Below are 25,125 nucleotides of genomic sequence, written 5' to 3' on the forward strand. Positions count from 1 at the left end.
GGACGTAGTGATATTGCAGGTTTTTGACACTTCCGGGTTGGCTTCATTTTCAGGGCCGGTTGCTACGTCCATCTTTTATACAGTCTATGGAATCTATGAGAGGTATCAAAATGAAAGCAACCAAAGACAGCAACGAAACTGATCCAAAACTTACCTCAGAAAACAGTTGCCAACAAAGAAAGTTTAACAAACATGCAAAGAAGTTGACCACTCATCCTACAGTTCAGACCTGTTTGCAAAATTAGATGTGGGGAGAAAAATCTCATAAAAACTCGACATTAACCACATGGTCAGTAAAGATCGCACCACAGTGTTGCTCTGCGTGCTGTATGTTCATTTCCACCAGAAAATTACTTCACACTCTGCCCTCCACATCATCTCAAGTCTCCGTCAGACTGGAGGGGAGGTGGATAACACACGACGGCGGTGTTTGGTTTGAACAGTGAGCCTCGTTATACATTTCCTCTCCGCAGCAATGTTTCGCCCCACTGAGCACAGCCAATGAGATCAATGTGGTGAACAGCAAGACGAAGATGGAGTGTGTGTGTGTGTGTGTGTGTGTGTGTGTGTGTACGGGATAAAAAAAGACGTAATTTCTGCTGAGTGTCTGAACATGATATTGGGAACAATTCTGCCACAAATAAAACGAACGACTCAGCAGACACGAGCCTGACGAGGGCGAGAGGAGGAGTCGAGGGAGGATAAAGGGCGAAGGGAACTTTGGCGGCGATTTCATTCGGCCGACGAAAGGTCAAGATCATCAGCACGGAGGACGATCTGAACTTTATCCGCTGCAGGCCTGATAAACAACTGGCAATGAAGTTTTATGTGGTTTGTCATTAAAAAAAAAAAAAAAAGCTGCGACAGGAAATATGGATGACAAAAACATAACTACACATTCGAGATGAAAGCAATAAATTATCAGAACAATCGATCATTTGAGTTCCATTTATTATTGATTAGAGAAGACATTTTACATTCTTTCACATCATTTAAAATAAAGCCACATTTCCCACATATCTGTGCAGTGCTTACGCTATTATCTCCTTATCAAGTATTATGTTTTATATCCCAAAACACGTAATATGATTAAACATGTAAAAGGAGGATTTTTAAAAAAGGCAGGTTAGCTTTTATCCGTCTCTCCAATCAGACACCAAAAATGTTGACGCCCACCACATAACTACACGCTTATTAAGAAAATAAAAGATGATATTTTTTGAAATTGAGATTTGCGTGATCGGACTGGTCCAGGTCGATTCGGTGGCAGTAACTGAGGTCTGAATTCGGGTAAGCTTTCCCGATGTCTGTGAGACGTACCGAGTCACCTTCCCAGCACCAACCCTGACTGACAAGAGATAAAAGCTGCTGTCAAACTCTGCAAAGTCAAAAGACAAGTTCACATTTTTGTGTTGTACGTTTGCTCCCAGGTCTGTATGTACATTAAGAGTCAGCAGTGAATGATGCCTCCGGCCGGACTGGATTTGAAAAGATCTCTTTTTAATTGATTCAGACGTAAGCGAGAAGTGAGGAGACAAACATTGACTCAGACCACAGTCCTGATCTGTGCAAACACGAATCCCAAAGTTCAGCAAATGCAAATATGACGCTTCCACACTCCCAGTCAGACAAATTAGGGGTGCGTTTTGTGTGCACGCCTAATTCTGCCAAGATGCTGCTCCTTCGTCCTAATGAGCATCAGTTCAACTTCAGAATAAAAGCACATTGCAGGCATACTAGCAGTCAGCATCAACACTGACTTGATTCTTATTAAGATTTGTGTGTAAACAAATACCACATTATTCAAATGAGCTTTAAGAATCCCTGGACAAATGGTAGTTAGCAATGTGTGCAAACAAAAGCTTAAAATTAGTGCATTGTCAACAAGTCATTAATTCAAAACAATCAAAGAGGCACTCGTGGTTCTTCTCTTAACGCGATGCACCAAATGAGATGAACAGTTTCTGACTAAATAGCTCCACCTGCTGGAAACATCACCCCACTGTGGCTACGTTTCCCCTCATGTTTATCCGTTAAAGAGCCCATATCGTGCACATGTGCAGGTTCAGAAATGTAATTTGGGGGTCTACTAGAACATCTACACATGCTCTTCTCACTTTCTAAATGCTCCGTTTTAGCTGCCGATCCTTCAAGGTCCTGTTCTTGAAAAGCCCAGTCTGCTCTGATTGGTCTTTGGCCCAACACAACATAGCAAATCTAGCTTTGGCACTCGTACCATAACCCCACATCTGTGAGTAAAGGGCAGTGTCTTTGTTGGACAGCGTGCCAAAGTAGTCACCATGCTGGCGTTACGTGTCACATGATGACAAGAGATAAGTCCAATAAACGAGCTGTTGTGAGCAGATAAAGAGCAGTATTTTCTGTGGGAGAGAATAACTGCCTTTGGGGTTGGGCTTTATAAGTCTGCAGACATTTCACAATCACAAAACAAACTAAAGGAAAGAGAAAAGCCAAAAACCGCAACGATGGCCTGTCAGAGCTGATCAGTTTAGTCTTGTCATCAACATTCACAGTGAGAGTCATTCAGTAACTTTAAGTCAAAGTAGCAAAACTGATTTTTTTTTGTACACAATGATCGCGTTTAAATCTTGGCTCCAAAATATAAGTAACTTTAGATCAGTTGGAAAGATTAGGACGTGGGCTTCGACTTGTCTACTGCTCCTCTCCCTTCTTGAGGATCCAGACTTCGTTCCTGCGATTGGTCAGTTTGAAGGGGCTGTCATACCCGGCTGTGTAGTACGGAGCCTCCACATACTGGACACCATCCCTCTTCAGGCTTTCCACCAGTTTCAGGAGCTCTTCCTGCTTCATTTTCTCATTGGAGAAACCACCATATGTCCTGGAGGATCACATAACATGTATCAGACATTTAAGCTTTTTAATTAGTCCCACTAGTTTATTGTGTGTGAAGCTTAAAGCGTCGCCTCCGTTGTGCTCTACCTGACGTATACTGTTAACTCTTTCCTGTGCTCCACAAACACGTCCGGGTCGCTCGGCTCTGGTGGACTCTCCTGATGCTCCTCAGGGATGTAGAAGGAAACAGTGAACTTCGATTCACACGCAGGACCGGCTCCGGGATCCACGCGGCACGTCACGGGGGCCGTCATCTCCACTTTGACCTCTAACGGGAAGCCAGCAAACAAACGCACTTTTAGGAAATAAACGAGGGAAAACACTGGAAACACAGGTGAAAAACAAACGCAGCACGGGTTTTGTCGGAAACTGTAGGTGATGATCAGCCTGACTTGTGTGAGACGCGCAGATATTAAATTTCTAAACAAACCGTCAGTCGCCAGCTGTCGGATCAAAACCTCGGCGCATAATGATACCTGAACAGATGGTTGGCTTATAACCACAATGTGGAGCAGATGAAGAGGAATAAACATCATGTTTATGGATCGCGCTGCAGACCTCAGTAGTCAACAGCACAAACAATATATATTCTCATAAATAATGCTGCTGTGAACTGCTGAGTAAGACAAAGGCAAAGATGCTGAGCATGAACTAAAGTGCGCCTTTGCTCGCATTTATTCATTAACTCCGTTGTCTTGAACTTAAGTTATCTGTGAATTCATTCTGCAACATTTACCAACTTGACTGTCTCTAATTAATTTTATCTTGTCAGCTTTAAGTCAAGTCTGTCCACACCACAAAATAAAAGCCTCAAAAAGCTCCTCTCTGGCTCAGTCTCAACAGGAATAAAAGGATGCTAAAAGTTGCATTAACCCTGTTCAGGACGTTCATGTTTCCATACGTAGAAGGTGTTTCGGGGTCGACTGGACCCTAAGAAAGAATTTTATTTATTTATTTTTCCTTTATTTAACCAGGCAGGTTAATTGAGAACAGGTTCTCATTTACAATAACGACCTGGCCAAGAGGCAGCACAGAGCAGAAAATACAATACATCCATAAGAAAAGAATACACAAACAAAACGTGACAATAAAAGTCTTACACTAAAAGCAGGTACAGGACTCGATAAAAAGTTGCTTCACCATATTTTTAAAAGAAGATACAGATATAAATACACTGAGTTTGATTGTTTTTTGTAACTGGTTCCAGTCGAAAGCTGCAGAAAACTGAAATGAACAGCGGCCAAAGACAGTGCGGGCTTTGGGGATGAGGAGGTGGATGAGGTTGCTGCTGCGAAGTGAGCGACTGATGTGACGGGTGATGAGTAGTGAACGTAGGAATATGTAAGAATATGTGCTAAATATTTGTTGGTATTAATTATAGACTTTAATATTATGTTAAATACATGTTCTGATAAGTTAATGTATTTTTGGTTCCAAATGTATGACAAACGTCCCTCTTTTTTTATTTAAAAAAAATCTTCAAAAATAAAAAAACTACACCTGTCACCTTAACCAAAAGTCCTGAACAGGGTTAAACTGAGAAACTTAGATTCATGAGGCCTTTAAAAGACTAAAAACTTGATTAAAAAAACTCACTGTCTTTATTATTGCCTTGGATGTACTTGAAGAGCCTCTGGAAACCAGTCCTGATTGCTGGATCCCACTGCGTCCCACTCACAGCGGTGCTCATCCACCTGGTGGCGTGGTAGGTTCGGACCTCATAGTCTTCTCCCTGCAAAATACAGACGTGCACACGCTTTGTCTCAGTGTTTGTATTGGTCACAGGGAACCTGCAGTATTTAGGGACGCCACATATCTCAGCAGTGACACAGATCACACAGTTAAATGTTGGGACTGTCAGGGGGTGCATACATTTGGTGAACTCATTAATATCTTTTCCTGCCACATATTTAATCAAGCTTTTGGTGGCGCATCTGAATCCATTAGACCAGTTTAAAGCATTCAGACTGTTTGGCTTCTTAATAATGGCCAACTGAAAAAAACATTGAACTCAGAATGACTGGAATCTGAAGGATGTTAATGAAATCCGCCCACCACCAAACAGCCCAGCTCTGCAAACTGCGCTTTTGTCTCACTAACAGTAAAAAAAACCAAACAAAATGTAAATTTAAAAACGATTAAAAACACAGAAACAGAGCAGATTATTTAATTTTGGCATGAAAAGCTGGAGTGTGTCTGTGCTGGACTGATGGACCATCACTTAGTTCAATACTTTACTGGACTATAGAGCAACAAACAGGCCAAAGGTCTCATTTTCTTTTCCTTTCTTTTTTAAATTTGGTAATCTGGAAAAATATTCACCTTTTTCTCCTCTTCTGTGAATTTTGGATTCTGCAGTCCGGTTGAGAAAACAACTTTTTTCAAAGCTGTAAGCATGACTGACGAGCGGCGACTTCTTCCGAGCAGAAAACCTCCACAAACTCTTCTTTGGACGAGTGCAGACGTTATCAAACAGCTGCAAAGCATCAAACACACGTTTCATAACAGCTTCTTCTCACATCAAGGTTATCTAACGTTGTGTAACCTGCAAAACACACATCTCCGGTTTTTCACGTTCGCGTCCAGGATTCACCGCCTGAACCTTTCTGTAATCTGACATTTTAAATCGGAAAGTTAGTGGAGAAAACAAGGAGGAAAAGGAGATATAATTACCTACAAACTCATGCGCTTGGTGCCGCCGTCAGGGTGTGGAGTAGTTTTGTTGTTATGACAGCACTTCCGGTTACCAAAAAAATCTGAAATCTGATTGGCTGAGCGAGTGACATTTCAAAATAAGATCCCAAGCGGTCTTGACTGAGTAAATAGACCTGGAGAAAAGTTCAACTTTAGCCTCTATTTAAAATGTTTGGCTTGTTTGGGTCATAAACTACTGTGAGAATAATACAAACAAACAAGACGCCCGGTTAAAAGGAGGTATTGATTTAAAGGAAATAACAAATAGTGGAAATATCTATCTATCTATCCATCCATCCATCCATCCATCCATCCATCTATCTATCTATCTATCTATCTATCTATCTATCTATCTATCTATCTATCCATCCATCCACCCATCCGTCCACTTTGTGTTTTCAAGGTAGACTTTCCTACATTAAATAGATTGTGTGCGCTCTTCTTTGTGGGAATTTGATCCTCAGCAGCTGAATCCAGACACAGTTATCATCACTTTGACTTCAGTCCACATCTAATGCTACCAGGCAGCTGAAACCATGTTCTGGGAACAGCATCTCCCATTTATTTACTACATTAATATTATTATTATTTACATCAAAGGGACTAAGAGCTAACTTTACAAGGCAAAAACAACTCATTTGCAGCATTACAAAAACAAAACCACACAGTCGGGACACATGAGGCACAATCATAAAGAGGCGTCGAGGGTAGAAACGACCTAAAAACTAACAAGACAACTTCCAAATTTTCAGCACACACACACTGCAGGACAGGAGAATGCTGCTACATCTGTCACTGATATGTCGAGGATAAGCCAGAAGACGGTAAAAGAGTTTCTTGTATTTGGGCTCCAGCTGCAGATTTGCAAGAGCAAGCAGCCTGTTGGTGCGAGAGTCCGGACGACCAGATCTTCTGAGGACCAGCCGGGCTTACAGCAGGTTTGTAGCAAGCAAACAAGACAGTGTGTTTGTGTTTACAGATATGGATGCATAGTTTAACACTTGGAAGCCTGTCGTTGCTAATGTGACCCCCACACACACACACACACACACACACACACACACACACAAGCACAGCACGGACAGGACTGGAAAAACTGGATCTACAGGGACATGCAGTTCAATGGTAGAGACAACAGCAGCACCTTATGAGGCGAGTCCTATTCATTACAATTCAAAGAGCCAAGGGCAGTAGAAAAGGCAGAAAGACAGACTGGTTTTTGCTTACAAAGATCCAAACATGGCTGCTGGAAATAGCAGCAAACAATTCATCACTTCAGCTGCATTCACAACCTGGTAACAGCTTCTCTGAACAACATAATGTGGAGCATCTTGGTCATGAAGCAGTTTGTTAACTGATATTTAACTGGACAATAAAAAAACAAAGAGCGGATTGCTTATCACCTGTAAAGTCTTCTGAACAACCCTTGTTGTCAAATTAAATATTTATTAACCAACTGCATTATAGCCTTAGTGCATTCTGCGTAACGGTTGCAGCTGACGAGACTTCACGAGGCGTTCAGGGCTGGTAGTTCTGGTGGATGAAGGACAGCACGTCGTCTTTGGACAGTTTCTCGGGGTCCATGCGGGTCTGAGAGTCGTGGACTATGACCCCGTCCACCCAGGCCCAGAAGAGCCGCTCAGAGTGGCAAACGCTGAGGAAGACGACAGCAGGGATGTCACTTGTTCATGCGATCATAACAGCTGCCGGCACCAAAAGACATGAACAGAGAGGAGAGTACGTACTGAAAGGGAGCAGCGGAGTTCGGCGGCATTTCGTACGTGGACTCCTTGGTTGTCTTGTTAAAGAAGAACTTCATCTTGGAGTTTTTACTGTACGCCATCGTCCACGGCTCTGAAGGACGGAGGGAAGAGACTAACGCTCAACATCCCTGACGCCACACACACAAACTATTTTGCTGACAGGATTGTTGAGGCTCGTGGTCCCAACAGTGCACCACACATACAAACCGTTGACAGTCTTAATGATGTAGAGGCCTGTGGGAAGAAAGTGCCGGTCGTCTCTGCCGGTGTAGGACAGACGGGGGACGCCTCCTGAGCTCTTTGTTACCTTCATCTCTAGTCTGCATGAGGAAGGAAGTGGGAAGAAACAGGATCAGCTGTTCTGCTGTGGCTAAGCCAGCCTTGTTCTTGGTAATCAGAAGATCTCTAAACATGTACTAATAACAGGAACTACAGGGAGGTCAGCCTAGGACTTAGACGTGGTATCAAATGAGGGAGATGTTGTACCTGACAAAGATCTTCTCCATTTCCTCTAATCTGTAAACCTCCTTCACTCTGTTTAGAAAGACAGATGATGCACAATAAACGGATTATGCAATTTAACAGAATTACAAAAACAAACTTCTGTCAGATCGAGTCAAACAGACTTGATCTGTTTTTAAATTTGCTCTTTTTCACTCTTTACTTTTATGTGAAGAATGTTTTCTCTGAGTATTTTCACTGTACAGTATCAATAAACAGACATTTAGCTACAGAGGGGGTCAAACGGAACAAAAGTTCAGCTGATGCTCTGAGCATTTTAAAACTGACTTTATGAACACACCCGCAGCTCAAACATTAGCTTTCCAATGGCTACATGTATTCATTACCCGTGTTAACACCATTGAGTTACCGCCGTGTGAGGGTTAGGGTTACTCCTGACTTTTCATCATTTCAGTGAGAATTACATTTCTGCTGATAAACTACAGAGTAACATTCAAATTGATCAAATGAAGTCGAGTTAGTACCTGATAGGGTTCATGTCTGGTCTGCTGGGTTTAGCCACTGCCTTCACAAACTTCTCAGCCATCTGGATGCTGGAGATATAACACGCATCGTTTAATAAACTACTTGAAACAAGACAATATTTCACTGCTATTTGAACCGTCTGTCATTGCTCTGCATTTGCAGAAAGGAGGAACAAGAGGAAAATACAATTAATGAAAAAACAGACAGCATTTGTAACAGGAAATATTTTTTCTGTTAAAAATCTTACTTATAGCTTTACGGGTATTAAAAAAAAGAAGAAAGGGGAATATATGAACAGACTATGGGTATGCATAAACCACATTCAGATGACTTTGTTGTTTGGGTTTACAGGCTAACACGACTGGCATCTACTGGTGGAGGATAAAGGCAACACGATGTCCTACCGCTGGTTGAAGTGTTGCTCTCTTACATCAGTGCCATTCAGTATTAGTGCATCCATGACATGAACTGCGTTGATTCTACGCTGAGCTTTGCCCTGAGGACCAAACACACGGCGTGACACACATGAAACCACAGCTTAAAAAGTGCCCCGTTTAGTTGCATCTGAAATGGATTAGAAGTCAGAAGAATTGAGAAGAATAAGAATGAACACAAAGTTAAAAATGCTCAAAGCAGTACACAACAAAAATTCATTGCCGTCTCACCTCGCCCTTCAGCTCCTGGACGATCTCCACGCTCAGTAGTGTATCTCTTGGCAGCTCTAGTTTGAAATTCTCCATCTTCTTCCAGCGCACAGGCATCTTTCCATCCCACGTGTATATCTGAGACTTCTGCAACGGTTCATGGGAAATAAAGAGAACGGATAAGGAGATGAAAACAAGCTTAGTCACAGGTCATTATGCACACAGACAGTTAAGCTTCTCTGGCACTTATCAAAGTCAATTCAGTTCAATTCAGTTTCATTTGTATAGCACAGTTCGCAACATATGTCATCTCACAGCGCCACATTAAGGTGAAGACCGTTGAACAGATCCACCTGACAGCTCTGTATTGTTATTTTCTTTATTTGTTCCATCTCCTTTTGCAATGTATGAGAATTTGATTTATTTATTTTTGCTTATTTTTTTATCCCTTTCTCTGTCTCTGAGCCTGGTCGTAGCCTGTGGTCCTCAGCCAAGACTCTGCTCACCGTGAGTGTACTTTTACTCCGTTTGATCGCAGTATCAAGGGCAGCACATTTTACTTTTTATCTTCTGACTGTTTTATTCCTTCCTTTATTGTCTTTTAATTGTCTTCATTTCCTGGGTTTTATTCCTCTTACATATGTTTTATGTTGTTTTATTCTCTTTCATGCTTTATGTGTTTCACCTTCACCATTTTTTTGCTTTTTACTTCTTTTAATGTCCTTATTTGTTGTTTTCCTTATACTTCTCTTTTAATCTGTAAAGCACTTTGTAACCCTGTTTTGAAAAGTGCTATATAAATAAAGTTTATTATTTTATTCCTTATTTTTATTCATCTTAATATTGTTTTGGCGTGGAACAGGTACACAAAGCATTTCACTGTGAGATATACCGTGTACAACTGTTTGTGACCAATAAAGGCCTTGAATCCTTGAATATTTAATACTATCCAAAAGGCAGGGAAATGATGTTCCAAATTAAACAGCTGACTGACATAATTGTGCTGTATGTATCTAGCATTAATTTGCCTGGTTGATCCATCTGTTGGTTAGTTTCTTAAATAATAAATAGTTTTGTCTGAAAATTTAAAAAAAATGTCCAAGATGATGTCCTCCAGAATTTCATCCACAACCCAAAGATATTCAGTTTACTAATATAAAAAAGCAAAGATTAAAATATTAAAATTTCAAACACAAGAACTCTCTGGAACTGGAAAAACATCCCAGAGCTCAACATGCATCCTTCTTCCTAACACTGTGACACGCTTTATTTGTGAAAAAGGTTTTGTTTTTGGTGTAAAACAAAGTTCATAAGACTCACCCCTAGTGCTAAAAGAAAGATCTGCTCTCCACCTCCCACAATGCACCTGTGGTCCAGGATGTGACGCAGCTTATCAAGTGTGTTGGAGCTGAGGGCCGTCAGCTTGCACTGGAACGACTCCACGTCTGGATTCTGAGATGAAAAAGACGGAGGAAGAGTTAGGGATGGAGCAGACACAAGAAATTCGGCTACTTGTAACACTGAACTGTATTGTCAGAATTCATCAGGGCAGAATACTTGAAGAGATTTACCCCACACCCAGTCAGAAGGCCATATTAGAAGTTTGTTTGTTTTACACCCAGAAGACGAACTGACCTTAATCAGTTCATAGAACTTTGATTTCGGGTCTGAGGAAGCAGGAGTGACTCTGGCCTTGTCTGGGATCTGGAAATGGACGTACATAAAAACAACATGTCAAAAACAACTCAACATTACCAGTGTGTAGACACTACAGTCTGCTTCTATCAGCTGCACGATAGTCTTTCAGTTTAGTTCACGTGTGAGTTCTCTACTCACCCCCCACTGCTTCAGACACTCCTTCCTGATATCGGCCTGCCTCGGCTCTGAAAGGGTCCTTGAGAAATCAGCAACACGGTCAGGATCAGAACAAAACACACGTGGTGACAGTGAAGCAGAGATACAGTGCACAGAGAAGTGAGGACACTCCTGTGCAAAATCACCTCACAGCAGTCACATCACTTCTGAGTTGAACAGTCAGATCTGGTTTAGATTGACTGACTTAAAAATGCAGGCCCCACAGTACACACATACTCTGTGTGTCCACTTTTGTTTTGGATGGCGGACAACTCCATTCTCCTCAGCATGGAGAAAGGTTTTGTCATTGACTTGTCCAGGTGTCCCCTGCCTTCACCCTGAGTCAGCTGGGATAGACTCTAGCCCCCCATGACCATAGTGAGGATTAAGGTGTAGAGATGGTGGATGGATGGATGGTTTAGTCATTCTTCAGAGCCTATTATTTAGCTTGTCTTTGCTGGAAGCGTTGTGTCACTCTACCTTTCCCCCTTAAAATGTCCCATATTTCTATATTCTGGTGGATTGAAGTCAGAAAACCTATTTGTTTTCACTTTGCTCTGCTTTAAAAAGTCCAGTGTGCGTTGGATTGTGATCATGAATATTCCTCTCCTGCCAAGCTTCTGGAAGCTTGAATTTATCTTTTCCGCGTGTGTTGCGGTGTTTCCACAGGCATTCATTTCACCATGATGCAAACCAACAGATGAACAAACCCCATAGGTCCCAATCTGACAAAGTTCTGGTGTTCACGGGTCATTTCATAGCTTTTGAAACTTGTGTGTCAGAGATCACGGATCGTTTGGTGCATTGAGCTTCTACTTTGTGGTTTTCAATACAGTGTTTCTACAGTATTTGCTTTGGATTGTTCATCAGATTAAATGACTGTTCAACTGGGAAATGATGGAATTTTTGAGACGTCATACAATTTAGAATCATTTGACTTTATGTAGATGTTGCACAGGGGTGTACAAACATCTGCTGCATACTGTAAATGGTAATTAATGTACAGGTGCAACAGCGGATACTCACGGATCTACAACGTAAGCGTGGATCTTAGCCAAGGCCTTGATCTGGACGGCACAGAGGCTGCAATGACGATTACATTCATCCTTCGTTAGTCACTCTGTTTGAAATGCAGCGGCTAATGGCTACGTGAACACAGTGTGCTTCTACCTCTCGTTGGAGTTGACCATAAACTGGTAGAAGTCAGTGTCGTCTTTGATGATACTCAGCGGAACCACATCTGTGACGTCTGTGTCTGTGTTTCTCAGTTGGTTCAGCTTCAGGTTGACTTTGAACATGTATTCCCTGACAGCGTCTGAACCAGGCTTCAGACCTCGGCACACAATGTACCTGCGGATAAAGATGTAAGAAAACAAATATCCTCACTTAGATAACAACGCTTGTTTCATGATCTAAATCTTGAACTGGATCCACAGCAGAACAGAGTGTTTCACTTTGAGGACTTGCTGGTAAAGAAATTCAAATCTGGCATCCAGACATTTATCCAGTGATTACTTCTAATTTCTTTTTAGTTTCTTTTCCTGCACAGTCACATCATCTCAGTGACAAATGAAAGCGTCTGTGTGTATGTTCGTTATGTTTCTTGACTACCGTTCCTCCAGTCTACTTCACATTTTGCTGCTACTGCTGAGGACAAAAGGAAGCGCTGTGTCGAGAGTGAAGTCAATAGGACGAACGTCAGACTGCGACAATGCTAAGCTTGTCAACATCATTTAAGTCATTATTACAACAAAGATGGGTTGTAAAGAAGGCTGCGTCAAAGCGTGGATTCCCTTGCAAAATGTTCAAAGTTTGTCTTTTTGCTCTGGTATGCAAACTTATTTTGACCCAATGGGAAGTTGCTTTGGACACATCTCTACTATCATCCGTCTCGTTATCTATTCCGTCACCACAGTGCTCCAAACAGGCCCGTTTGAAACTGCCAATGCACTCGTATGTTAAAAACACCCAGTGGAGGCCAGATAAGAGTCACATGTGGCATACGTAGTTTTCCGCTGCCGCTTTGGTTTTCCACTCAGCTTTGAAAAAAATTAAACCAAAACAAAAAAAGAAATTGCTATGGATGTGATTTTGATTATGTCAACTTAAAAAATGTCAAAGCATTTCGCAACAAGCACTGTGAAGGTCATGAAAAGCTATTTGTGTGTCAAAAAACAATGAATGTTATATTAAATCACTTGTGAGTTTTGTAGTCTATCACTTTATGAAACCAATGTGCAAAACTTCATAGCGCAGCTTTAATACGCCATCAGTAGTCACTCATAATAATCATTTTTCCCTGAATGAAAACCCCAACATGTCCTCTTGTCCGGTGCCAACAAAGACACACAGACACAGGCTCACCGTTCAGAGTTGGCAGGCCGGCTGGTGACAGGCTTGAAGAGCGAGATCCTGTCGAAGCAGAGGTAGAGCAGGTAGACCAAACCCACACTGAAGGGGGTAAAGAGGTCGAATGTCTTACAGACAAAGTGGCCACCTGGAGAAGAGAGACGCTGCAGCTTAGTCTGGGAATATAAACATGCTGTGCAGGTGGACAGAAACGTGAAGGGTGAGCACATGACTGAACAGGAACTGTACAGAAATGCAGATCGACTAGGTGACCCACATGTACAGGCATACCTGTCCTGAGTGTCGAGATGGCAGTGAGGAACTGACAGAGTAGCAGCTGTTTGCTCAGGATCTCCTGAAGGTTCTCTTGACCTTCCACAGAGAAACCCTAACAGAGGCAGAGATCACACCAAACCAGATAATGACACTGAACAGAAAGCTGAGACCTCACATCAACCCATCATACGTCAATAGTTGATTTTTGGATCCTTTGCAGCAAAGCAACCCCCCCTACAGGAGAATTCTTACCCCATCTGCCATGAGGAAGTGCAGCCCTCTTCTCTCTGTACTCTCCATGACAAAGTTACGGAAAGCAGTCACGTTTTCAGGCCGAGTAATGTCACCGTCTCCATCCACCCCTCCCTCGCCTGAGACACACAGAGGTCAAGCTTTCACTGAATCATTCATCACCTGAAACAAACCCTGTGTCTCCTCTCCCCTTGGTGTGGTGTGCAGGCTTCAACAACGCACCGTAATACGGCTCAAAGAGCTCACTCGGCGCTGCATAGAAATCCTCCAGTTTGAAGTCACAGGGTCCTTTCAGCGTCATGCCAAAGCCCTTGGCGTGCCAGCGTCTTTTCCACAGTATGTACTCTGAAAACCCTCCAGGCCCCGCGCAGACGTCACCAAAGTACAGAAGCTCGCCCTCGCGGTCCTTCGTCAGTGGTTTCTACGGAACGAGAGAGGTTTCATCTCACCATCTGGCTATGTGGGCCTGTGTGTTGTGATCCAACAGAAGTTCAGCACAGCACATGTCTGCAGCCACGCTGACCCACTCACCCCTTGAGAATCCTTTGGGTTGGTGAACATCTGGTCGAAGCAGTGGTCAATGTTGGCCATTTTCATAGCTGCTCTAAAAACAGAAGGTACACAATCCAACTCGTCACTGCTCTAAAGGATCAGCAATCAAGATAGATAGATAGATAGATAGATAGATAGATAGATAGATAGATAGATAGATAGATAGATACTTTATTGATCAGACAACCCCAAAAGACATCCAATTCTGAAGGCACACATAAACATAAAACAAAATATACAATATAAAAAAAAAAGAAAAAGAAAAATAAGATAAATAAACAGGAACCCAGTGTGCAAATGTTAGAATGTGCAAAGATGGATTTTAACATTCTAACATTTGCACACTGGGTACCTGTTATAGTTAGAACTTTCAGCCCTTTAAACCATCAAAGAGATTACTCAAATGAAAACTTACAGAATAGGGGCAAAAACAACTCTCTAACTCAGCTTTCTCCAAAATGTGCAAAAATAAATGAGACAAAAAGTCAGAACAGCAAAGTACGACTAAAATAGAAAATGACCTCCACACTATCCAATTACTGGTGCTGCCTGCAGCTTACTACCTGTCGACTGACCTGTTGAGGAAGAAACCTCCTCGGATCGTCTCGTACGGGTTGGAGCGTGTCCGTGCTCTCCTCATCTCCTCGCCCTCCAGGTCATCAAACACCGCCTAAACATCAGACAGCGATTACACAACCCTGGTTACTCAGCTATAAGAGAGAGCAGAGAAAAAGAGCTCCCCCAATGCCAATAATATGTTAAAATATGGGAAACACTGGAGGCCGGCGTGCCGTGAGGCCAATGTGTCAACTATCCGTCATCATTTTTCAATTGGTCACAATTTCATTAAAACAGACAGAAGTAAACTTGAGCTGTTTCATGTTATAACTCACTTTACATCGTAGAAGAGTGTGCAGGAGGTCTTCTGTGCAGAACTCTGTCTCATCTTCAATCTTAAGTTTCCGCTGTTTAGGATCAAAAGCAAGAATCATATATATATATAAAGCAAAGACGATGCGTGGGGATCAAGCGCTGCATATCTCTGAGGAGTCATGTTTTTGCATTTACCCCTCCCAGAGTCATCCAGTCCCTCAGCTCATCTGCGTCGGGGGTCTCAGTGGTGCATTCTGGGAACCAGTCGACTTTCTCTACAGCGCTGGGCTGTGCAGACAAACAGGAAACCAGACAGAGGAAACACAAAACAAAGAATACATCATTGTCAGTCACTTCGTTTTCACACTGTAATTCAAACCTAAAACCAGAAACACTTCCAAAAACACTAAATTACTACCATTACCTACCTCTGGTTCATCACGCCAGTCAACATTGAGCTCTCCCTGGAAACCCTGCAGCGTGAGGCCCAGACCCCTTCTTCCTCGCTGGGTAGAAGCCTCCACGATCTCCTTTCGTCCCTGGCCAAACTTCCCCAGACCCTCGCCCTCTCGGAAGCCCATCTTGGCCTGAAGGTTTTAACAGACAAAAGGGGACTTTATGAAACACAACGGGAAACTTTACATTTCTTCTGAATACTTTGCAAGATAAACACTTTCTAAATCTATTAAATAACACATGCAGTTGGAAAGTCGGCAATACAGAGCTGTGAAACATCTCAGCTTAATGAGAGTTACGGCGCATTACCATGAGCTTCTGTGACACGCTGTTGTACATGGAGAACTTTGAGGCTGTATCTGAGGGGGCATCTGTGTCTTGGGAATCAAAGGATGATGATGATATGGAGGGCATTGAGAACCCCGGTCTGTGATCCTCCTGGTCACTGAGAGAGTCATTCTGGCTCGAGTCTGGATGTACAAACCAATCACTTAGAGACAATACCAGGTAGATGAACCAAAACAAACAAATCTCAATGAAAATAGCAGCAACTATCTGTGTCAGAAGGATCTGCGTCCTCCTCTGATCACTCTGAAGCACGATTACAGTCTAGTGCTAAACTGAATGTTCCAACTAGATGAAACAGCCTTACTCTCGTTGGGCTTCAATACTCAGAAGAGATTGAATTAAACCGTTCTTTAAAGTGGCAAATAACATCCCCACAGACAGATGTGGCTTTTGATATTAACTATGGCATGCAAAACTTAACATTTTTATCTAAATTTGTGCAATTCGTGCCATTGCTAAGAAGAGGGACATTAATTTATCTACCTTGTCTGGATAATCGCGACTCTTCATCTGAGCTGCTGTCATCACGATGCCTCTTTGTCCCCTGCAGTGGTGTCAACCCCACATCAGCTCTTCTTCTCATTATGGCTGAAAAAGAGCAGAGAACACAATGAGAATAACGATATCTGTGTGGTGGATGAAGCGCAGCAGCACATAGCGGACACCGGAGAAGACCAAGGATTGTGGTAGGAATAAACCAGCCATGCGTTAAGGTCATTTATAACAAGTTCAACGTACAGAGCACCAGCTGAACTACACAACAACAGAATGTATGATAATAAAATAATACTTTTTTTAAATGTCTACATCCCCTTTCAAAACTGGAATCACAAGTTTATTGAAAGAGTAATTAAACTGTACTAAACACTAGAAAGCAGGCACTGACTAAGCTTTCCTGACAGTAAGGAGCTCCAGAGTGTTGGGGCTAAAACAGTAAACGCATATCAGCCTCCTTTGTTTAAAGTCTGGATTGTGAGACTTTAAAATATAACGTATTTTCTGATCTGATGGGTCAAAGTGCAGAACAAGGGGTTAAAAGTTCAAAGGTGTAGAGCAGCGCCAGACTATAAGGAGATTTAAAAGTAATCAAGAGAATTTCAAATTGAATAGGGATCTACTGTAAGGAACAGATATGACAATGTATGACACACAGATGCGTGCCACAGGTTATGTGCTGAATTAGCATGCAATTTGCACACGCTAAAGACAAGACAAACTGGATAGACTACCACAAATGTTCTGCTCTTTACACTGAAATCTGTGGTCTGAACTGAGAAAAGCAGACAAGACTTTCATTGCTGTGTCCTTTGCGTTTTTATGAGGTTGACAAAAAAAAAAAGTATTTAAATGTTTGAAACTCCAAGGTAAGCCCCACTTAAAGCAGATGTGGTGAGGATAGAGGTAAGCCTCGTGTGGTATGTGTTGTCCTTACATCAGATGTCGAGCAAAGCAGCAGAGTATGACCAACAAGTCCTCACATAAACGGACAAATAAAAAAATCACTTGAAACACCTATCCCCAGTTAGAGCCTTTCGTGGATTAACACTTAAAAGAAGCGTAAGTCAAAGTCATAGAATACAACCAATACCTTGTGAGTCCACGCTGCTTTCAAGTATAACCTCCGAATCTAAAAAAAAACCTGCCGAACGGCTACCGGGTGGTTCTGTTATACATACCTTGAAGACTGACCCATGTCAGTCTCCAGGGTATATCTTTTACAGTGAGAGAGAGAGAAAAACACAGCTGAAGCAAACAGGCTTGACTGGTGTGTGTATTCGGTGTTTTCAATGAAAGGAAACTGCGCAGCGATGGCAGGTTTAGCTGTTAGCTTGCTACGTTAGCCAGCTATATTTTTGTTGTTTTTTTTTACCAGCTCAGAGGAAAAACTTCACTCTTCTGTTGTGGCACAGCATCGACAGAACGTTACTTCCACATATGTTACGAGGTTCCACAGTTAAATTTTTATTTGCATGGAAACTTTGTAAGTAAATCCTCTGTTTCTGAAGTTTACATTAGCCCGCGTTCTGTTTTTAGAGCGTTCAGGGGTCCTTCTTCGTCTGACGGCGCGCAGTGATGACGCAGATCTATGGCAACGGCTGCCTGAACAATTGCCTTTTAAACTTCGTCTTCTTCTTTCTTCTTTCTTCTTCTTCTTTTATTATAATAATAACAATAACAATAACAATAACAATAACAATAATAATAATAATAATAATAATAAGAAGAAGAAGAAGAAGAAAAGTAAGAAACTATACATGACAAACAAATGTTTTCTTTTCTTTTATGGGTGTTTTGCATGTAAATTATGCTATTTTCTTTCTGTTTTTAGGTTTAACATTTTTAAACATCTATTTTTATTTAGGTTATGTAATTTCTTATCCCTTTATTTTTCCTCATTCTTTTCCCTATTGCTTTTGCTATGTCTTCAACTTCAGCTTTATTGTCATTCAGCAATGTACATAGTATGCAGTTAAATGAAATGATATTTCTAACATCCATTCACAGTGCAGAAATAAAGTGTTAATACTATAAAAAAAATAAAAATAAATGTGAAAATCAAGTGAAAGGGGATTTTGAAAACAGTGACATGCAGATAGTGCAAAGGGGTGAGAAAGCCATGTGAAATGCCCAACCAATGGCAGGCTAATACCCTCAGTATACATCTGGTGACTTAGACTAAACTCACTACTAACCAGAAGCGATGACAACAGGAGGTGCAACATAAGCTCACACCCAACTTGCTGCAATATCAGTATACAGGATCATCTTCATACCATCCACAGGCAGGGCCAGCATCGTGCCAACAGGTCATCATCTGCCAACAATTGCCACCGCACTACACCTGCTTTTGTCTGACTTGAACAGCAATAACATGAAAATAAATGTAGCTTTATGTTGATGATAATAGCAAAAGTTTGTCTCTGTGTTAAAACGAAAGCGACCACAAAGGAATTGCAGGTTATAGCGCGATCAGGTGGGAACTTTATTTGGTATGGGTAACTCATTTGTTTGAATTTAGAAACTAGACCATAATTATCAAAAATTATGGATAGGTAATGAGGTGTTTACTGTCTTCATGCCTTAGATTATAACCAATCACCAATCGAGTCCTTTGTACCAGTTGAAAAGGACAAAAAGACCTCATGTAAGGCCGCTTTCCACTTCCACAAAGTGAATGCAGCTCCCACATTGTGAATGAAATGTTGTTTCTGCAAAAATGACTCCATGTTGTTTATTAAGGGGTTTAATCCAACCACTCCCTTTTTCTGTTGAAACACTTGTACAGGAACAATGCAGCTCATATAATGCAACAAGACATACCATGCATCATTTGTGCTCATCTGCATCTTGCTAAAAACAGATTATCACTCAATTTATATCTCTCTATAGCTTTACACCACTTTATCCTCTGTAGGGTTGCGAGGGGGGTGGACAACAAAGCACACCTACATTCAGACCTACGGCCAATTTAGACTCTCCAGTTAACTTTTGCGTGTCTTTGGGAGGTGTTGCAAGGTGGTTCGGTAGACGACAGTAATGTTACTGTAGCTGAAAGAGAAAGAACTATTCCAACAGATGCTTTTCTCGGTGAAATGAACAGGAGCTGCTAAAAACAGCCCAAAGTCTGATCCAGAACCAAAGAACAGTAATATGAACTTACTCAACTGAACTGTACTTCCTGAGCTGTAGGAATGCAGTATTTTGTGATCTGTGATCACTTCTTTTACAATTCAAGTCTATGGGAGCCAGGGCTTTTTTGAGCCAGCAGCTAGTGGACGTAGTGATATTGCAGATTTTTGACACTTCTGGGTTGGCTTCATTTTTCATGGCCGGTTGCAACGTCCATCTTTTATACAGTCTATGGTGTCACGTATGCCACCTGCATGCATGACATGCACTCACCACTTAGGAGGAGAATGGAATGCACGGTGAATGTAAGTCACACTTGTCTCACACTCTTGTCATGATGTACTGCCTGTTAGTGTGACATCTGTGCATCAGCAATAAAGCCGTGCGTGTGTGTCCAGCTCAGCTTGTCTCTGTGTATCAGGCCGGACAGTCAGTAGCTAAATCTGTATTTGACGCTGATCTGTACGTTACTGAAACCACTGAAGCATCATTGCCATGGAAACCTACATATATTCTGCTGCTGATGCAGAGATCACATGAACGTGTTTCTATGTTACTATATATATACAGAGAATATTCAATCAATAACATTAATTTAACTTTGATTTGGCCAAAAATTAAAGTGATTTCCTGGATTATAGGACAGTGTTAGACCTAAATGTGCTTCAATACAAGATCAGGTTTAGGTGTGTGTGTGTGTGTGTGTGTGTGTGTGTTTGTTCTTAAGTGATAACGAGAGGACGCTCAGCTCAGAAAAGGTGAAGTCAGAACTAAAGTGACTCTGGTCTCTGATCTTTGGAGATGGATTTGTAGAAAATCATGCTGCTGCGTTAAACATTAAAATGAACTCTTGTTTGCAAACGTAGATTTTCTTTAAGCAACACAAAGCTGATTATAATATGGTATATCCATTATTTGCTTGAAGCAATAATGCACTCGACAATCACTGGCGAAACGCGAGTGTGCACTGTGAGCGTGCCTTTCATTCTCCTGGCACAGGGTTATGCACACCTGCCATGTGTAACCAGATAATTTCTTGGCTAGCGCTAAAGATTAAAATACTTGACAGCGCCATTCTGGGAAATCATACCCAGAGAACAGGTTACTATATTAAACCCACACAGTTAAGTGTCACAGCAAAAAAGGGGACAGAGACGTGATTTTAAAATGACCTCAAAGAGCAAAAAAACTTTTTTTTTTTGGATTCATGGTCTCTCTACTGACTTCTTTAAGCGGTTTTGGAATACCCTTGGATCGGATTTACACAGTGTTTTGGTGGAGTGCTTCAGAACAGGATTCCTTCCTGTTTCTTGTCAGCGAGCAGTGCTTTCTCTGCTGCCCAAGACAGGAGACCTGGCCTTATGTAAGAACTGGCGGCCAGTTGCTCTCCTCTGTGCAGACTACAAGGTGCTTTCCAGAGCCTTATCAAATAGAATTAAGGACACCCTGGAAGTAATTGTACATACCGACCAAACATATTGTGTACCTGACAGGACAATCATGGACAACATCTTCCTCATCCGTGATGTTATTGATGTGTTGATCCTTGAACATTTATTTTGATATTGTTTCTTTGCATCAGGAGAAGGCTTTCGACAGGGTGGTTCACTCTTATTTGTTTTCTGCACTTACAGCTTTGGTATTGGTGATGGGTTTCTAGTTTGGGTTGGTTTATTGTACAGTGGTGCGCAATGTATGGTGAAGATGGGGGCAGGGCTGAGTCGGCCAACCCCAGTGCAGCGAGGGATAAGACAGGGTTGTCCTATAGCAAGCCAACTACTAGCCAAAGAGTGAAACCTTGTTGGTGGGCCAGTGGAGGGATCAGACAGGTGCCCACGCTGCCTGGTGGACTGGAGTGGGGGAAGGAGGGGCTGAAAGTGCTGGGGTTTTTTTTTTGGGCACTGAGGGCTTTCAAACAAAGAACTGGGACGGAGTGAAGGAAAAGTGTGTGCTCGATTGTCTAAATAGAAATGGTTGCAACCACAGTGATTGGGGAAGAGTTCTGGTCACAAGTAACTTGGTCGCCTCGACTCTTTGGCACAGACTGATTGCCCTAAAACCACCTAGAGGCCTGATAGAGGACATTCAGAATGCCTTCCTGGACTTCTTTTGGTCTGGCAAGCACTTGGTCCGGTCTACCTGCCTGTGGCTGAGGGGGACAGGGTCTGATGAACATCAAATCCAAAATTGATTCATTTAGACTCTAGACTGCCAAAAGACTCCTGTACAACTATGGACCAAGCTGGATCGATACAGCTCGACTGCTGCTGAGGAGAGCTGGACGATTGGGGTACGACAAACAGCTTTTCCTCTTAGGACGTGGACTTCACTGGACTAACACCATTTTACAGCTCTGTACTGCAGGCATGGCAGATTTCTAAGCTCACACGTGCCACAAATGACATTCCAGGCATGTGGTTGTTTGAGGAACCTTTGTTTTTTTAACAGCTTCATAAGTATCGGGACGAGATGCTGATGGGGGTTGACTGGGGGCCTCCTCTGCGTCGGGAACCTCGTCTTCCACCAAGTGGCGTTTTAAAGGCCAGACGGGTTCCCCAGAAGGGAGACTTCCAGTCATCAGCAGAGATATCTGGGGGAGCAGGAGTAGTGGGGTTTGTGGGTGGTGGTAAAATGTGTCTGTTAACCTCCCGGTTAACAGACACAGGGGCTACAGGTCCTGGGTTGCCAATAGGCTGCAGGCTCACCACACCCACCCAGAGGAGAGAGTAAAAGAAGGAGACAGACAAGGGCTGGAGCAGAGGCTGGGGGATCATGACACAGTGAAATATAACACTCAAGGCCTGATAAATATTGTCTGGGTGTGATAAGGCACTGTATAAATAGACTTGCTTGCTGGGTTTCTTGCTGAATTGAGTTGAACTTCTATGAACGGCGCTGAATCCTCGACAAGATCTCCACATGACGGTAATTTAACAAGTTTAAATTCTTTTGCTTTTCAACTTAATCTGTCTTTACTGCATTTAAGCTGCAGCAGAAACAACGACAACAAATAAGAAACTGCAGACAAACTCTGGGTTTTATTTCTTCATAAGGACCGTACATTACTTCATTGATATGGTTTAATGGAGGTCCTCACCGTTCATGCTCAAATGATTGGAGTTCAGGTTTTTTAATGTCATCTTATTTAATTTACAGCTGTTTTTGTTTAATTGATTCATTAGGTTTTGAAATCAAATTCTCTAATGTTTTTATTATTTCACTAACTTCATTTTTTTCATTGTTATCGGTAGCACAGTTTCTTATTTGTGTGCCTACATCTTTTATTTTCTACTCAACTACTTTGTAAACGAGGCCTCTACACCTCAATTTGCTCCGAACTTAAATATAAATGTAATGAATTCTGGAAGGATCTATATGCAGTTATAACTTCCAGTAGCACAACGTAACTAAATAGATCTAGCCTGAAAAAAAGTTTCTAACATTTTGTTAAATCATGCTCGACAATATTCAGATCAATACCTCTGTAACGGTACTGAACAAAACTATGACACTGTACGTGAGCTGAATGCAAAACCAGAGTAGACATGAACATTAAACAATGAAACAAAAACTTAGTCTCGGTTCATCTTTAGGCTTTTGTAGCTGCCACAAGCTGCCTGTAGATTTAGACAGCTGTAATTAATTTCTAGCACAAAATGTAGGGTGAGGGTTACAGTCTGTTTGCTGGTCACTGTAGACACAAGTATGAGTGGCTACTTACCCTAAATGGTATACCACAGAACAAAAAACAACCCATATGACTTCCTCATACCCTCTAAATTTAGTGCAAGGTTCCTATTTCATTTTTGCACTGGAATGTCATTGCTGCAGTTGATATTTGAAGAAACAAAAAAACAGCTATGAGGTCAGACCTGGATAAAGGGTTGCACTGACTGCCATTTACCAGCAGATGTCACTGTGGAGCTGGAGGTTGCAGCCCTGCCACTGTTCATTCCCATCACATCACATTTCTGCCAGACTGGTCATTTAAGGGCTTAGCAAACTCCTTGATAAGAAGCACCTGTCCGTCTATGGTTATTGTCCCTTCAACTGTTATTTAAACTTGGAATACATTGAAGTATGACGCTTCAATTCCAGCGCAATCACGTATGAAAAAGAAATATGTAGGCACAAAGATTAGACATGTGGCTAACAATGACAATAAAAATGTTAAAAGACAAAATTAGTAAAATGATGAAAAGCTTTATTAGATATTTAAAATGTAAAAATCAGGGAGAATCAGGGCCATCCAACCATTCTATAAATGGTTGTGCACGTGGCCCAGGTTTGAGCTTTGTGGACGTCTTTTGCAACTTTTACAAATTCTGATTTTGCATTTCTCATTGTCAAACACTGTTGTCTATATATGAGGTAACCCTGAAATCCTTTAATGGAATTTTCACTGTATCAGATACCTTTGAAAAAACAATCAAAAGTACTTGGTTTATACCCACCCATGATATATGAAGTGTTGTGCAATTGTTCATTGTAAAATGTGAGCATGTTGCATTTTTAGGATACCAGTGAAAAGACAGTCCTGGTTTTTTAGTATGTTCATGTTGATGACTTCAGCTTTCTGGATAACTCACTGATTTTTTCCCCCAGATTGATTCTGAGACCCTGAATGACTCCTTTTCCATTAATATTTCAAAATTAGCTAAATTTTGACTACAGATTCTATACTAGCGTGACCAGTTCCTGACTCCAAGTGTAATGAATGTGATGGAAAAATAGATTCCAGCTGATATTCGTAGCTGCCTATCCCCATGGTAGCAATAAAACTTCACATGACCATATATCCCTTCAAACTGAAAATTACCCAAAAAAACTTGGCCCACAAAGTTTTCAGACCAAGTCCAAACATTTAAGTTAAATCTTTAAGAATCACATCATGTTTCACCATCGTATTTGGTTGCCATCTAAAATGTTTTCATCATGTGGAATTGAATGATGAGATCAACACATCAGTACAACCTATCAATACTACCAGCCAGTATGGTTCTCCAAACGTAATACAAATTGGTATTTTTTCTTGTATTTCAGATGTAAATTAGACAAAGTATACGCTCAAAACTGTTGGCAATGTGCATGTACCTTAATGAAGGACAAGTGGATGTAATACAAATAAACGCTTTCATCATACTGTTAATATGTCCTCAGATTTTGATTGACTTTTGATAGCACAATAAGTTGAACAAACACATGTACTGGTAAGATTAATGATTTTGCCTTTACATACTGTGAAGCAGGTTGCATATTTAACGATTTATGTTATGTGAAGCCCTATGAACAGTTGTTTTGTACGGAAGCCCTAAGAGGACATGTTTTTTTTGTTTTTTTCACAAGCCATTTTCTCGAAATAACAAGATATTATCTCGCTATAACGACATATTGTCTGAGACTATTAAACTGAGTTTGTTTTCCTGAGATATTATCTCGTTATCTCGAGAAAACGAATTTTGTTTTCTCGTGATAACGAGATATTTATTCATGATCTCGCGTGGATTTACAGAAGAAGAAGAAGAAGTGGTGGGCGGATGATGTGACTGCAGGTGCCGTGTGGTGTTCAGCGC

At 41.5% G+C, this 25,125-nt stretch overlaps 2 protein-coding genes across 3 annotated transcripts; both read right to left on the reverse strand.

Annotated features, from left to right (window-relative positions):
• Positions 1-933: 933 nt before the first annotated feature.
• Positions 934-5,612, reverse strand: hebp2 (heme binding protein 2). Of its 2 annotated transcripts, XR_520903.1 has the most exons (6): positions 5,548-5,612; positions 5,197-5,350; positions 4,471-4,606; positions 2,962-3,142; positions 1,205-2,860; positions 934-1,164 (listed from the first exon to the last, which is right to left on the reverse strand). XR_520903.1 is itself a non-coding variant. In XM_008299802.1 (5 exons), exons 2-5 carry the CDS (start codon positions 5,269-5,271, stop codon positions 2,674-2,676), a joined length of 579 nt encoding a protein of 192 aa, XP_008298024.1. In that variant the 5' UTR covers positions 5,272-5,350; positions 5,548-5,612; the 3' UTR covers positions 934-2,673. The 2 variants fall into 2 exon arrangements, 1 of the variants encoding a protein (XP_008298024.1); XM_008299802.1 differs by having other exon boundaries at positions 934-2,860.
• A 491-nt stretch (positions 5,613-6,103) lies between these two features.
• cmtr1 (cap methyltransferase 1) lies at positions 6,104-17,962 on the reverse strand. Its single transcript, XM_008299803.1, has 24 exons — positions 17,793-17,962; positions 16,406-16,510; positions 15,884-16,044; positions 15,547-15,705; positions 15,314-15,406; positions 15,139-15,210; positions 14,821-14,915; positions 14,225-14,297; positions 13,916-14,114; positions 13,694-13,812; positions 13,457-13,553; positions 13,181-13,313; positions 11,987-12,166; positions 11,843-11,899; positions 10,799-10,856; positions 10,598-10,666; positions 10,283-10,414; positions 8,984-9,109; positions 8,723-8,814; positions 8,318-8,386; positions 7,818-7,865; positions 7,539-7,651; positions 7,314-7,422; positions 6,104-7,222 (listed from the first exon to the last, which is right to left on the reverse strand). Exons 2-24 carry the CDS (start codon positions 16,503-16,505, stop codon positions 7,087-7,089), a joined length of 2,490 nt encoding a protein of 829 aa, XP_008298025.1. The 5' UTR covers positions 16,506-16,510; positions 17,793-17,962; the 3' UTR covers positions 6,104-7,086.
• Between the last annotated feature and the right edge of the window lie 7,163 nt (positions 17,963-25,125).

The sequence above is a fragment of the Stegastes partitus genome, unplaced genomic scaffold (assembly GCF_000690725.1).
Source record: "Stegastes partitus isolate 25-593 unplaced genomic scaffold, Stegastes_partitus-1.0.2 Scaffold1466, whole genome shotgun sequence".
Taxonomy (NCBI): domain Eukaryota; kingdom Metazoa; phylum Chordata; class Actinopteri; family Pomacentridae; genus Stegastes; species Stegastes partitus.

What these genes read in the sequence shown, in the direction of transcription:
- hebp2 (XM_008299802.1), bottom strand. Translation starts at nt 5,271, where the DNA reads ATGCTTACAGCTTTGAAAAAAGTTGTTTTCTCAACCGGACTGCAGAAT. An exon ending in TCACAGAAGAGGAGAAAAAG is followed by an intron (nt 4,607 to 5,196) that starts GTGAATATTTTT and finishes TGTATTTTGCAG; the next exon opens with GGAGAAGACTATGAGGTCCG. An exon ending in GAGTTAACAGTATACGTCAG is followed by an intron (nt 2,861 to 2,961) that starts GTAGAGCACAAC and finishes GTGATCCTCCAG; the next exon opens with GACATATGGTGGTTTCTCCA.
- cmtr1 (XM_008299803.1), bottom strand. Translation starts at nt 16,505, where the DNA reads ATGAGAAGAAGAGCTGATGTGGGGTTGACACCACTGCAGGGGACAAAG. An exon ending in GTCGCGATTATCCAGACAAG is followed by an intron (nt 16,045 to 16,405) that starts GTAGATAAATTA and finishes TTGTACATCCAG; the next exon opens with ACTCGAGCCAGAATGACTCT. An exon ending in CACGCTTACGTTGTAGATCC is followed by an intron (nt 10,857 to 11,842) that starts GTGAGTATCCGC and finishes TGATTTCTCAAG; the next exon opens with GACCCTTTCAGAGCCGAGGC.